Genomic DNA, 15,105 nt, shown 5'->3' on the forward strand with positions numbered 1-15,105 from the left:
ATGACACAGAAACTGATCTGTCCAGCAGTAATTTTGACTATTGTGTTCCTAGCTCATTTATTTCTCCTTAATTAAAGCTGTGGTCCTACAGATCTGTAAGCCAGTTTAAATGGTAGATCCTTTTATCTTTCAAACTTCCATCAGCTCCAACCTCATTTAATTTTGTCCCTAATCCCATCTCCAATGATGGAGACCTCACAACATCTCTGGGCAACCTCTTCCAGTGTTTTACCATTGTCAAAGCAAAAAAGTTGGGGATTTTTCCTCATGTTTAGGTGAAATTTCCTGAGTTTCAGTCCGTGCCCCTTGCCTCCTGCCCTTGCACTGGCAACCAATGAGAGGAGTCCAGCTCCAGCTTCTTCCTTCCCTCTCTCTCTCCCTCCCTCCCATTATGTATTTAAACACACTGATAAATTCCCTGCTAAGTCTTCTCTTTCTGAGGCTAAACAGTCACAGCTCTTTGAGCTTCTCCTCACAGAGCAGATGCTACTTAATCATCTCAGTGGCTTTTTGCTGGACTCATTCCAGTATGTCCAGCTCTCCCTTGTACTGGGGAGCCCAGCAGTGGGCACAGTACTGAGAACATGTTTTGTTTTCTCCAGATCTGTTTTTGTTTATGTTCATTTTACTAGTTCCACAAAAGGAATTAATTTCCATTTTATGAAAAGTCATTTTTAGCTCCTGCATGCATATGTATACCTTGGAATTATATTGCACAATTTAATGTTTCAGTGTTGTAAGGAATACTTTATCACTCAGAGGCCACCTAAACTAGCAAATGGCACTAGGTGTGCGAAGTCAGAAAATTAAAACTCACATATTAGACACAGCATGTACGATTATATATTGCATTTTGATTTTTCACTTCTATATCATCAGAAATTTCTTTTAAATTGAAACAAATGAATCTACAGGAAGGAGGTAAGAGACGGGGAACTTTCTATGGAGTATGTCAATCTGTAGATTAATTAATACATTGATTCCATTTGAGAGCCTGAATGTACCTGTCTTCCCACTGAGATACCCCCTGTGCAATCAGTGGTAATTTAAAAATCAATTGCTCTTCTGTAGTAATTAGGTTTGTCCATTTAAACAGATATAATTGATAGAGCCTGCAACTAATTTCAAAGCAGGGATTCTTTAGGGATTCTAGAGATTAAGAGCTGTGAGCCAGCAATTTGTGGGTTTTTCACTCAACAAATGAACATCTACACACACTGGTTTGTGTATAAGTTTCAAGTACGTTATATCAGATCAGAAAATTATTTTGAAATATACTGCTAAACAAAGCATAATATATTGCTAGACAAAGCCAAAAAGTTAATGAAAGTGATTGCATTTAGGTACAACTGTATCTTAAAGGTACTGAAATATAATTATTCTTACATGTCATAGAATTAAATGTGTTGCCTTTAAAATTTCATCATATTCTTTTGAAATTTCTCTTTCTTTTCTCTCTGTTTTATGTCTGGCTGAATAAAGTTTGCTTTCCTCAAAAATTTCATTTAAAGTTGTTTTCTGTTTTGAGCACACAGAGAGAATTTATGGAGCTCTTGCCACACAGTGCTTAATCAAATAAAATATGATACTTGCACATGTAGAATAGATATTTCTGAGATTCATTAAACAACTATCTTCCCTCAAGGCAATTCATTGTTATGCACCAGAGGGCTTGAAGATGGGCTATTTGGGGGAAAAAAAAAAAAGGCAGAAAATAGGACAAGAGAAAAAGGAAGAGACCTAAGACTAACATGAAATGCATATTCACAGTTTTAAAAGCCTTTGCAATTTACTGCAGCCCTGAGGTGGCATTAATTGACACATTAGCAAGTTATATACTGTGTTATGTGTCTATTTAGCCTATAACACAATAAAAATAACACCAGGGGAATCGCTGTAACACATTGCATATACAGCTTGTGTTTAAAGTAAGGAACACCTTACAAAAGCAGACAAGAGCAGATTAATGATAATGTGTTGCAGTTAACTCACAGACTGTCCCTGCAACTCATGTAATTGAATTGCCAACTGTCAGCTTGCAGAGGCATCTTCACAATATTTTAAGGGAAAATCTTATACTTCCTAAAAACTAATGGGAATAGAAATTTATTTGAATGAGGTCTAGCTTTCCATATCAATATGGAATACAGCATATGCCCACAAAAAGACTAATCACTCATTTTCTGTTAAAATTCAGACTGAGATGCTAATACCTACTCCAGATAGTGTGCCTTCTACAAGAAGTGGAGCGATATGCATTTAGAATAATAAGGTAAAAGGATTACATAACTTATGTTCTTGTGTAAAATTTTCTTTTACAAATGAAGGAACAACTCAGCATTTCAGGATCTTGAAATTCAGCACTAGCCAGTGAAACTATTCTATTGCACAATTTTTACTTAAGGAAAGTTTAGGAGTTCTTTCACTGTTAATTTTTACATTTCATTTTCTTTGAAAAAGATTTTTTTAAAAAGGTTCTTGCATGTAACACTATAGCTATTGCTAGAGCTAATTCTGTATAACCTCTCAAGTGCCAAGTTAGATAATAATCATGCAGCTTGTTTCAGTATGCTCCTGGTTTATTATCTGTTAAATGTAACCTCATCTAGATAAGTAAAACAAGGATAATGTGTGCACCAAAGCACGCACATTCTGAATATTCTGCATATTCTTAGCATGTAGAAAAGTGCTACAAAATGTTAATATTAGTGTGCATGGGGAATGAATAACATCTGGGTGTGGAAGCGTCAGAAAGAAAAACCAGCTGGAGAATAGTTACAAGAATGGTGTGTGTCCATAGCACCTCAATTAACAGGTCATCAAGATCCCGGCACATATCTACCTACAGCTTTGAAGCACACAAGATGAGGGAAAGGGCAGAGAGTAAATCCCAATGACTTGCTGAAGTGGGAAAATAAGCATGCTCAGGTTACAAAAAGACATATCCACAACTGAGATGTGGAAAGAAGGCATAAGTGAATGGCTGAAATCAGTTTAGATTTAAAATAAATCCACTTTCCACTCCCAGGAGGTCTTGCATTGTTGCTGCAATGTTGCAACATGATTTCCTACAAAGCCTGCCTATTATTCTTTTGGCGTTGTAAAAACATATAATTGACTCCACCTGTTTGCAGTGTTTTCTACAAAAACATAGTGAATGAATTCACCTGTATTGTTACAACTGAGCTAGGATTGAATATATAATCCAAAAATTATACTTTCTGCTGACTTCCAGAACTGCACAAAAAGATTCTCAGCTGGTATTTATTGCAACAGCTTCATTAAAATCAAGAGAGCTACAACAATCTACACCAGCTGTGGGCCTGCTACACTAGTTTGCTACCAGGCACATGCAGAACTCAGCTGCTTGTGTACTTGCTTCAGACCAGTCCAGAGGTTTCATGAGCAGGCTGCTAAGGCTGGATATACTTTAAAATTAAATAGATGCTTTAGAAAGAAATATATCTATATATATAGGTGATCTGCAGTTATTAAATGATGAATAATATTTCTGAATAGCTTTATGAGATGCACGTGGCAATTACTATGCACTTTTTATAGCTAGAGGATTGACATCTATAAGCCTTAAGTGACTTCCCTGTGGTCATATAGTGTTACCAAGCTTTCAGCTCTAGGCTGTCCCAATCCCCATTTTAACCACAAGACTTGGCTCCCTTTCAGGGAGGTTAATACTTGACTATATGCTACTGAAGCAACAATTAACACTAGCTAAGCTGTTTGCTCGAGCATTTCAGCTTAAATGGAAATAAATTTTGTTCTGTAGTGTTAAAATTTGGCTTGTGTGTTGTAAACTAGGTCAGATGTTATTTATACCACTGGCAATGAGAATGACTTGATTTCTAACATTGCTAAACTAAGAAGCAGTGATTGTTCTACAGACATTTTTTTCTAGGTATCAGAAAAGGACATTTATAGGTATCTCAAGGACAGTTCTTCAGAGACACCAGGGCCTGCAAAATTATCCTTAGGCTAGTAAATGCTGCCAACTTCTCTTTCATTGATTTATACAACATTCATGAGTAAACAATTACTTTTTTATATATACAGCAGTTGTTTGGAGTTTCCTCAGAATAGATGATTTCTACTTGAATTCCCAGTAGGACTGGGAGAGAGGGCTTAACACCCAGAGCAGAAAGAATTAGTTACCACAGCCTTTTTAAAACTTTACTAATTTACATATTTGATTTTTTTGTTGGTTCTGCCCTCTTCTGTTCCTCCTGCTAAGAGTCAGATCCTAGCTTTATCTTTTGTACAGACATGGAGTCTCAGTAAAAGGACAACTGAAAAAACATGAGTGAGCTGGCAGTCATGGTTTTCTAAGAAATGACTGCTGCACGTGCAAATAATTATTTGTTTAATTTCAGTCTGCATGAACAAAAGAAAATAAGCAAAGCTCTTAGGAAAATGCATCTATATGAAAAAAATAATCCTCTTATAAACTTTATCTCAGGGAATTACTTATTTTGTCTTCAGTGTTGCAATTTCACTCACAAAGATGGTCAAATCAATTATTCGATATTTAAAAAGGTGGGGTTTGGTGAGTTGTCCTTTTTTTTTAAAGGAAAGAGGAAAGCATACAAGACTGGTCCTCTGTAATTCCTGGGATATGGCAGATACCTTAAAAATAATAAATTTTAAAAAATATTTAAAAATCTGCAATCTGTCTTTATGTGCTTTCAATAAAGAGTTTAAGATTTGACTAATAGAGTCCATATTGAGCTGTAAATGCAGGTGGCTAAGTCAAAAGTCTAGTGACTAGAAATTCTCTGTCCCAATGGGGACAACGTAACCAGCCTCATCCATGTCCTTGTGTTTTATTAACAGGCATTTACAATGAATCTCTTACACCTTTCTGTGCCATTTGCATGTTCTTTTATGAGGCAGAATCACAGAATCATAGAGTGATTTGGTTTGGCAAGGACCAAACCCAGATTATCTAACCCCTTGCTGTAGATAGGGACACCTTTCACTAGACCAGGTTGCTTAAAGTCCATTCAACCTGGCCTTAAACACTTCCAGGGATGGGGCATCCACAGCTTCTGGCCAACTTGTTCCAGTGCTACCACTCGTATTTGTGCAACATTTATTCCTTATGTCCAATCTAAATCTACTCTCTTTCAGTTTAAAACTCTTGCTCCTTGTCCTGTCACTACGGACCTTGGAAAGTCCCACAAGCCTCCTTCAAGCACAGGAAGGCTGCAGTAAGGTCTCCCCAGAGCCTTCTCTTCTCCAGGCCGAACAACCCCAACTCTCTCAGTGTGTCTTCATGGGAGAGGTACTCCTGCTCCTTGATGGTTTTTGTGCCCTCTTCTGGACTTGCTCAAGCAGGTCCTTGCTTGTCTTGTGCCAGGGACCCCTGAACTGAATGCAGGACCCAACTGTAGATGCTGTAAATGGTTTCTATCTTTTTCTGTGTCTTCAGTCCTTTGCTTGCCATTCCCCTGAGGTAACCTCAGCCAAGCTGCGGCCACCAAGGGAGATGTGACTGCTGCAGGGCACCTGTCCGTCCTCCGGCGCACGGGCTCCTGCACTTGTTCGATCCCTCTCTGCTGCAGAGGAGGCAAACCGGTCTCTTTTGTGTGCACGTGTTATAGAAGGTGTTTTCAGAATTCCCGGGCAAATGTCTCTTTTCCCATTCCCTGCCAGCTACCATTTCCTAGCCTTTTAGGCCAGTAGGTTTGGCTTTACGGTGCGTTTAACACACAACAGGAGTATAACCTTGCCATCGTGCTTTAGTTGCGACCCGGCAAACACCGGGAATTGGTTATTTGCTTTTAGGGTGCTGAACTAGAAAATGCGTCTTATTTGTAGGGAACAATGTGCTACAACTAAAAATTCATCAGCAGAGCCGGGGGCATTTTCTGCCTGGGCATAAATGCACCCTTCCCCGCCTCTCGTCCCGGCCCCGGCCCCGGCTCCGGCCCCGGCCCCGGCCCCGGCTCCGGCCCAGCGTTGGCGGGCGGGGCCGGATTGCGCGGGGGAACGGAAAGCTCCGGACCGGGTTTCCCGTTGTCCCGGTGCCATCCGGGGGGAAGAGTTTAGGCGGCTGCAATCCCGGGAGAGATGAGGAAGGTGGAGGTGCAGTAGCTGCTTCTCCGGGTCGCTCCCTTCTTCGCGCCTGGTCCCCGCCCTTCCCCTGGGCCGAGCCCGGCCCCGGCGCGGCGCTGCCGAGCCCCGGGGCACCGCGGGGCCGGGGCCGGGCTGTGGCGGGGGGAGGCGCGGCGAGGCCGGGCGGCCGCGGGCCCAGCAGGGACCCGCTGTGCGCCGAGGGAGAGCCGCCCCGGGGGGTGTGTATATGTGTGTATATATGTGTATGAGTGTATATATGTGTGTGTTTGTGCGCAGTCTGCTGTCCCTGAGGGCCGCCTCGCCACCTGCTTTTAGGTTTCTAACTGCATTTACGTGTGTCGTGTTGGGGAAGTGTTGGTGTCAGTCCCAGAGGTCTCAGGCCCCTGAAGCAGAGCGTAGGTTTGTTCTTAAACCAGCCGTGCTTCACCATCATACATCTTTCACTTTGGTTTGCTTCAGGAAGTGTATAGGAAAATTACAAGAAAAACAGAGGAGAATGAAGAGTGTTAGCTTTGAGGAGCTGTAATGCCTGATGTTGATTTCTGCATAACTGGCGAGTGAAGGTTCCATTTCTGGTGTGATTTGTTCCCCCATTGTAGCAATCTAAACTTTTCTCTCGGGAGAGCTGGTGAGGAAATCCAGCAGGCAACATGTTTGTCTTCGTACTCAGGTTCTTTTCTCTCTCTGGCATGCTATGTTTCATAAATCAGCAGCTAGATTTTCACTTTCTTATTGTGTCATTAGAGTTACCGGAGGCACCTAATGTTTCTTCACACATCTATTATTATAATTTGCTTCCTTATATAATTGTTTCTGGGAAATGATAAGCATTAGCATGCCTCAAGGATTTGAAGATACAATAATGCAAAAGAATCCTGCCTGGTAAATTTTGAAATATATTGACTTTTGAATTCCTAAATGACCTGTTTTGAATTACAATAACGAGTCACCAAAAAACAAGCAGGAATATATTCTCTTGTATAGGGTCAGCTGTATGGGTGTGGGAATTTGAGAACTGTTTGTACAACTTTCTTTGGAGACCTTTGATGTAGGCAGAGCAATCCCCCTACATAACTTACTTGTATGCTCATTAAGAAACACTTTGCAGCTGTAAGGACAATAATACACTTGAATTCTTTCTACTGTCATTTGAAGCCAGTTTCATTCACAACAATAAATGGTTCGGGCAACAGCTTATTTCTGTTTTCCTTAAAAGTGATTCTTCTGCTTTGTTTTGCAGGGGGTATGTGTGTTATTTTTTTTAATTGTGTCTCCTCTTTTTTAACTTAAATATTCCCAGTTACTTTAATCTTTTTTTCTATATTTTGCATTTAAGCTCAGATCATTCTTGATTCTCTTCTCTGAATTGATTCATTCCAATCAGTTCATATGTTTGCCTCATTTTGAAGGGAAGTATTTAAAACTGGATAGACTATTCCAGCTGAGTTCTAAACAGTAGTAAGTAAGTAATAAGGATGATTTATGTCCTCTCAAAGCTTTACATCTGTTCACCCATCCTGGTATGGGTGGTAGCTTTTGGCATATTCACCTTCTGTTCCAACTTAGACTCTAGGTCTTTTCTGCACTATAACCTACTGAGATATCCCCTTCCAGTTGATTATTCTGTCCTAAATTGAAGATCTTGCTTTTATCCTTATTAAAGTGCCCTTCCTGGTTGGTTGTTTGCTTTTTTGTTGGAGCTTTTTGTTAGTTTTGTTTTAAAAATCCAAAACACCACAGTGCAAATTTTTCTGATTAGTTAAGACCAGATTAGAATTCAGAATTTTCTTCCATCATGTTTTCATTTTGTTGCAGCTTGCTGCCATCTGTAATATTAAGGAAACAGTTACTTAGGAGGGTCCTCTCTGAACTTTCAATGGCCTACATAACTTCTTGATTGTATTTTCCGCATGACCTTGCAGCCAAGATGAAAAGTAGTGTCAGTTTAATATTAAATTGGACCTTTGCCATAAACTAAATCCTTATCACGTAGGGAGGTACATTTTCTAACTCTTAATTAGGACAAGCCTGTGTACTTTCAAGGCTAGCAGGAAGCAATATTCCAAGCTTGTCTTTTGCTGTTTGATCTTTAGCAGCAGCATGTTTGTTCCTTCCTTAGCTGTCCAAAGCACAGAGCACCCTGAAATAGATGTGGAGAAGCCTGTCCTTAGTAAATAGGATTTGAAAATATATTTGGGCCACACAGTAATGCCCATCTTGGCTCCTTTCTCCTTCCCTTGCATCCCCTTGGTTTAGCTTATCTGAGCCTTCAGTCCTTCACAGGGCAAGAAGATCACAGCAAGAAGCTCTACTCTGCTTTTGACACCTTGTACTACAGAGCATTTTCCTCATTCACCAGATAGAATTTTAAAAAATTTATAAGCTAAATACAAAATCCCTTGTGTAATATGCCACAGCTGTCTCTTACTTTGGACTTTTTTTCTTTGCATGTCACTGTAGTGTTTGAGCATTTTCCTGGTGTGTAAATTAGATCTGTATGACAGTATGTTAACGGAAATTCATCACTCTTTACAGTTCTTCCTCAGGAGGTTTTCTTTCCCTGTTAATGGAGGCTGCCTTGAGCTGCACAGAAACTCAGCACACCAGAGAATCTTTTCTCCTTTTCTCAGCCTGCCTGTCTTTAGCTTCATGGTAGCACAAACTAGAAAGCATTTGGTGTCACACGCTTACTCTCTCTAAACTCCCGGCTTTCGCATGATGTGACAAGAACTGGGAGGAAAAGGGGGTCTCCTAAAAGTGTTGTGTTTTCTTGCATCTTCAGAAGAAGACTGAAACTGAGTAACTGCTAAAATTCTACAGGAAAAGAGAACAGGAAAGGAAAAGTTTGCTTTCTCAACTGCTTTATCTATCCTGAAGTGTTGCAGTGAGATTAAGGAACTCCTCAGTGTAGTGACAATCACATCTAAGGCGGACATCCATATGTTCCGTATTAAAGCCCACAGTTATATAGGAACATATCTGTTAGGGGTGGAACAATTCTACCTTATGACCAGGTTTTCTTTCCATTAAGCTTAAGAAAAACCTTGATTCACCATATATTTTCACCCTTTGTGCATGGTTCTCATTGTAACCTGCTTTAAATTGCAGTAGTTTTTTATTCTTTGCAATTACTTTGAATAGATTTCTGAAATTTTTTAAAATAAGGACTAACTTTGTGTAGTGGTTTTGGAGACACTGAAGAATTTAATTTTTTATTCTGCTGGTATGTTGAATGAATATGCAACTTGTAATAACTTTGAGATGGACAGACAAGACATTTCTACTAACTATAATTTGTGGTAGTTTGATGCTACAGCTCACAAATGCTGTTATGCTCTTGCTTTAAAGTTTGCTCCCTTCATCTGTTTTCTTTTATATTGGTAATATCATAGAGGTATTTTTATTCTGTTGTTTGTACTATGCTTGTGGACTGGGGTACTTAATCTTAGATGCTGCAGTTTAGGAACGAAGTGAGCAATTGAAAGTAGTCCAGAGATAATTAAAAACGCCAATCTTTTTTTTTTCTTTCTTTCTTGTGGAATTAAAAGCAATACTTAGAAAACCCCAGTATTTTCGTATTTTTGAAACAAAAGGGGAGAAGGCAGACTTTGAATACCTGAAGTTGTGACAGGGAACACTGACAGTAACTTTGTAGTAAAGAAAGGCTCAGCTGAGTGCAAGGAAAATCTTCATGAGAAGGTGACACACTGAAGCAGGAGCCCTGGTGAGGCTAAGGAACATCCTCACTGGAAGTTTTTAAGACCACTTTGGAGGCTGTCTAGATGTGGGTTGGCCTCACAGTGGAGGGCTTGGGCTAAATGTTTGGTTTGGGTAGTTTCTAGCAGTTCCTATGAATATTTTAATAACTTTTCACACAGTCAGGAGCTTGCAAATTATTTTTTTTTGTTTGTCAGTCATTGAGCTGAGACACAGTAGCTTGCCCAATTGTGTTCCATCAGTTGAAAATTCAAAGAAAATAAAGAATTGTTTTGGTTTAGACTGAAACAATAATGATGATTAATTATGATAACTACCTTGGTATTCATGATGATGTCCCAGTATATGCATGGTTAGGTATCACAACCCTGATATTCTAGCTTTATAGTAAGATAGCAAACATAACCTCTGGTTTTTTCATGTTCTAGGAGTTGTCTTTGTTATGGTTATAGTTTATGACTAGTGTGTTGCTCTTGCTGACTGGCTCCAGCATTTGCCATTTTGAGAGAAATCAAAATTGATTATACTGCTAGATACAGTTGATAAGATGCAGAAACATGAATAGTAAATTTAACAATATATTGAAGCTAAGTGTTTTTCTTTTTACTAACGCTGCATTCATTTAATGTATTTCTGAAGCACAAGAAGTCTTAGTTCTTCTCTTTTCTCCCATCTTCATAAATATTATATTTGGGAGTTAGAATTACTGCTGTAGGGAAGACATTTATTACAATAAGTTCTTGAAGTTTTTTTTAATGAATATAATGTAACTGAACTGTGTATTATTTGGAAGAACATGCATTTATAGCACAGATGACTTAAACGTGTTTTTCTTCTGGAAAGTAATCTAGTTTTTCTGTATCATATAACTGGTGATTTCTCTGTTACAAGGAAAGTATTTTAAGCTAAATGAAATCAAGAGTATGCTAATCTAGATACTTTTGGTATCTTATGTAGAAAACAAGAGGCAAACTTAGGCAATTATTTATTAATATAGGCTAAATAATACTCTCTTTCTTATTTTAGGGACCTGTGGAATTTAAGAATCTCTTTCCTAAGAAAATTTGCTGCTTCTACAGCTTTCCATCTTAGTGTGCACTCAATGATTTCACTTGAAATACCTATCTGAAGAAATTAAGAGTAGGCGAGGTGTAATTGCCTTTTAAAAATGTTAAAAGTTCAGCATTGTGTAACAGCTGTCAAGATACCCAAGAAAAAGCCGTATATTTGTGACATGTGCTATAAACAGTTCGAAACTCCGTCAAAATTAGCTAGGCATTATCTCATACATACTGGTCAAAAGCCATTTGAATGTCATGTATGCAATAAAACATTTAGGCAGCTAGTCCACCTGGAGAGGCATCAGTTAACCCATAATCTGCCTTTTAAGTGTATTGTTTGTTACAGAAACTTCAGAAATGTAATCACTTTCTTAAAGCATCAGCAGCTTCATAATGAAAATTATGAGAGTGATACAAAGGAAGCAGGAACCTATGTGAATTCTGAGGAAGACAGGGCCACTTGTGGCATATTTCATTGTTCTGTGTGCTGGAAACCTTTTACAACTGAAGAGAGATGGATGCTGCATCAGTGTCTCAAGTCAGATCACCTACATGGTGCCAGAAGGAGAAAGAAGAAAACTCACGCTTGTGAATCATGTAACAAGACATTTCCATCAAGATCCAAGCTAGAAAGACACTTCCTTATTCACACTGGCCAGAAACCTTTTAAGTGTTCTTCATGTGGCAAATCTTTCAGACAGTCAACACACTTGAAAATTCATCAGCTCACGCACACAGAAGAAAGGCCTTTCCAGTGCTGTTTTTGTCAGAAGGGATTTAAAATACAGAGCAAACTCATGAAGCATAAACAGCTCCATGCCAGAAATAAGACTTTCCACAATATTGTATGCAAAGCAAAGGCTCTTAAATATCCCAGGCCACACAACCTGTTGGATGGAAAGAGGGATAGTTTTGAGAATGCTGACACACACAAGTCACAGGAGAATGACCCACATGATGTGCACTCAATTTATATTGTACCCTTTCAGTGCCCAGCATGTGAGCAGTGTTTTGAAACAGAGCATGTTCTAAAGTTGCACAAATGTTGTTATTCAAGAGACAGCAGAAGTTCAAATAATGGTACAACAGCATGCAGACACACAGTGAACAGGAAAAATAAGACCCTGATGAAACTGAAGCATACTGGAGGAAAGGCAACAGATTTTTCTCTGGGTGACAGAAAAAAAATTAAATCAGGTCACGTTAGAAGTCCTGACCTGGTTGCACCTAGAGATCAGCGTTGTGATCAGCATGTGTCCACTAACCCGTCCAAGGATTGCCAGAGCAGGCGTGACATGCACAAGTCAGTTTGTAATCAGATGAAAAGAACGTTTTCTGTGCCATTATCTTGGCAAGAGTACCCACAACCTCCTCAATTGGGCAGTAATTTAAAAGGTGTGCTTCCTGGTGAAAGCATGTTAAACGTCGATGATTCACTGGATAATAAAGATGATGCTTTTTATGGTTCATCAAATGATAGTTTCTTTGATAAACCAGAAGTACTTCACTGTGCTTTTACAGTTTCTGCTAAAAATATACATAACAGACACAAAGTGTGTAAATGTGACAGATGTGAAAAAATTTTTCCATCTTCATCCAAACTTCAAAGACATTATCTTATACACACGGGACAAAAGCCCTTTGGCTGTAGTGTTTGTGGGAAGACATTTAGACAGTCAGCTCACTTAAAAAGACATCAGCTCACCCATACTGAAAAGAGACCCTGTAAAAGCCCTGTTTGCCAGGTAGAATTTGAAAACCTGAACAAACTTTTCAATCATCAGGGAGATAACACTGAATTTAAGTCTTCTCAGCCTGTGGGTTATTCAGGTTACTCTCAAACACCTTCACAGCCATCTGGCTTTCAAGAACTTGAGTTGATTCAGTCAGACCAAGCAGTTGAAATCAAAGTTGAAATCGAGTCAGGGGACTTTGCTCTTGACACCAGCAGTAGAAACCCACAGCCATATTTGTGCAGTAAATTGTTGGAAACAGAGCAAAGCTGTTACAGCTATTGGCATGATTTTTCTGAAGGTACTGAAAAAAGTGAAGTTGTTAACAAATTATATCAATGCAGTATCTGCTTTAAAACTTTCAAATCTCCTTCTAAGCTTGAAAGACATCACCTAATGCATGCTGGACAGAAGCCATTTGAATGTTTAGTTTGTGGAAGAAAATTCAGACAGGCCCCACATTTGAAAAGACACCACCTTACTCACTTTAAAGAGAGCTTAAAGTTTAGTTCCACTGAGGAACAAGCAGAGAATGTATTAGTTTTATCAAAACTGGATAATGTCCTATGAAATCATATTTTTAAATTTTTTGGTTGCATAATTATAAAAGACTTCCCTTAGGCCAAACAATTAACCGAAGGGGATCATATTTTCTGTTACAGAGATGACGTGGGGAAGTTAATTTACTGTCTTCAGAACTGTCCACTTGATACAATTTTTGAGATACTACTGTTGAGATGTTTTTTAAAAATGCCGCAAGCCCACAAATACACTCTTTGTATTCACTTTGGCTAAATTAATTTATAAGTACACATTTGTATTGTATCAATAGTGTTGCAGCAATCTGCAGAGTTTCATGAATAAGATAGTTTAAAAGTATTTTGTGTTCAGTGATAACTATCAGAAAAGTAAAGACATAAAGGTAATTTTGAGAATAAGGAAAAAGTCCTTTTAGTTTCTTCTGGCTCCCCATATGTTGCAAGCAAAGGACACTTGCTGTATTTATCCCATACTTTAAAAAAAAAAAGGTTATTTTTAGATAAAAGACACAAAAAAATAAGAGAGCAGAAAAAGGGGAGAAAGTTTAATGAGAAAGAAGAATGTTGATGTGACATTATAGAACATTCTATTTTCTATAGGATAGGGAAAAATAACAGCTTTGTAATGTGCTTGGAGAGCTATACATGAGGAATTAGATCATTTCCCTTTTTATATAAAATACATGGAGACAATGCTATAATATTGGATTTATAATCAATTAATCCATGTTACCACTTCATTAACTCCACTTCCTTGTAAATCCCTTGCCTTCTCTGGCATTTTTGGCGAATTCATACTTCACTGAGCTATTTTTCTGTAAGAAAAGAAGACAAGAAATTAGCATTAACATTACAAATGGGCTTACTATCTGTTCAGTCTCCTTTCCTTCTAGCATACATAGTGAACCAGTAAAAGAAATGTTCTCTAAGATGTGATAATAACTCAGATGAGCAGTTTTGTCAGGAAGTCGTGTTCTCATTACATTAAAGAGACTGAAAATTACTTTTAGCTGAAATTAAGTAATTCTGATTTTGTATTAATAGAATCTGTAGTTACACTTCCTGGTAAGTAGATGGTTTTGCCCATTGTGCCAATGGGGCAATGGCCAGAAGTGTAAGTGCAGTGCAGCTTCATACATTATGAACAAGAATGAAGTTTGTTTCTTCTTTTTTTCCTCTGAAGAAACTACCTTTTAGGATACTTCCTTTGTTATGCAACTTTTGAATAGTTGAAACAGGAAGTTCTTAATCTTATTTCTAAATTAACATATCTGTAAGATACATGACATTGTTTTCAGTATTTAAATACATCCATATTTATTTAAGTAAAATGGGTTTGATTTTTTTTTATTTTTGAAGTGGCATGAACTTTGTAGTACTTGGTGAATATGAAGTGAAGGGCAAAATTATTTTCATATATGTTATTCTTTTCCATTTTCAGCAATAATAAAACCAGCAAAAATACTTGGAAACAAGTCTGTAGTTAGTATGCTTTTTGTATGAGAGACAAATTCAGTACATTAATAATGACTTTAGTTATATATTGAGATTTTTTTTCTCCCTATGTGGATTGTTTCATATTGAAAGACAAAATGCTGTATAAAATGTTTTGAAAGCATATTGTAGAGCTCTTTTAAAATACCTGTAATAAACTATTTTATTTATACTGTACTTTCATTGTGTGTTTTATGTGAAAACCAGAGTTTTGAAACTACATAACATCCATTATGTAGAAAAGACTATGAATCAAAATAACTAACTTTAAATGTTAGAACAATAGGTTCGGTTTCAGATTTTGTTATAACATATAAATATGTTTAAAGATAATAATATCTTTCTTGAGTTAGTAATTTAAAAATACAATGAGAAGTTTCATTTAGAGAACAAAATTTTCATGTTTTGAAAATACCAATTTTAGTAAAATGAAGGGAATGTAATACAAAAAGATATTTTTGAGGGATGAAT

General features: G+C 37.9%; 1 protein-coding gene across 1 annotated transcript; it reads left to right on the plus strand.

Annotated features, from left to right (window-relative positions):
• The first annotated feature begins 5,967 nt into the window (after nucleotides 1–5,967).
• Nucleotides 5,968–14,779, plus strand: ZNF770 (zinc finger protein 770). Its single transcript, XM_069017713.1, has 2 exons — nucleotides 5,968–6,308; nucleotides 10,834–14,779. Exon 2 carries the CDS (start codon nucleotides 10,976–10,978, stop codon nucleotides 13,169–13,171), a length of 2,196 nt encoding a protein of 731 aa, XP_068873814.1. The 5' UTR covers nucleotides 5,968–6,308; nucleotides 10,834–10,975; the 3' UTR covers nucleotides 13,172–14,779.
• Nucleotides 14,780–15,105: the final 326 nt, after the last annotated feature.

This window comes from Aphelocoma coerulescens, chromosome 5 (assembly GCF_041296385.1).
Source record: "Aphelocoma coerulescens isolate FSJ_1873_10779 chromosome 5, UR_Acoe_1.0, whole genome shotgun sequence".
NCBI lineage: Eukaryota > Metazoa > Chordata > Aves > Passeriformes > Corvidae > Aphelocoma > Aphelocoma coerulescens.

What these genes read in the sequence shown, in the direction of transcription:
- ZNF770 (XM_069017713.1), top strand. Translation starts at nt 10,976, where the DNA reads ATGTTAAAAGTTCAGCATTGTGTAACAGCTGTCAAGATACCCAAGAAA.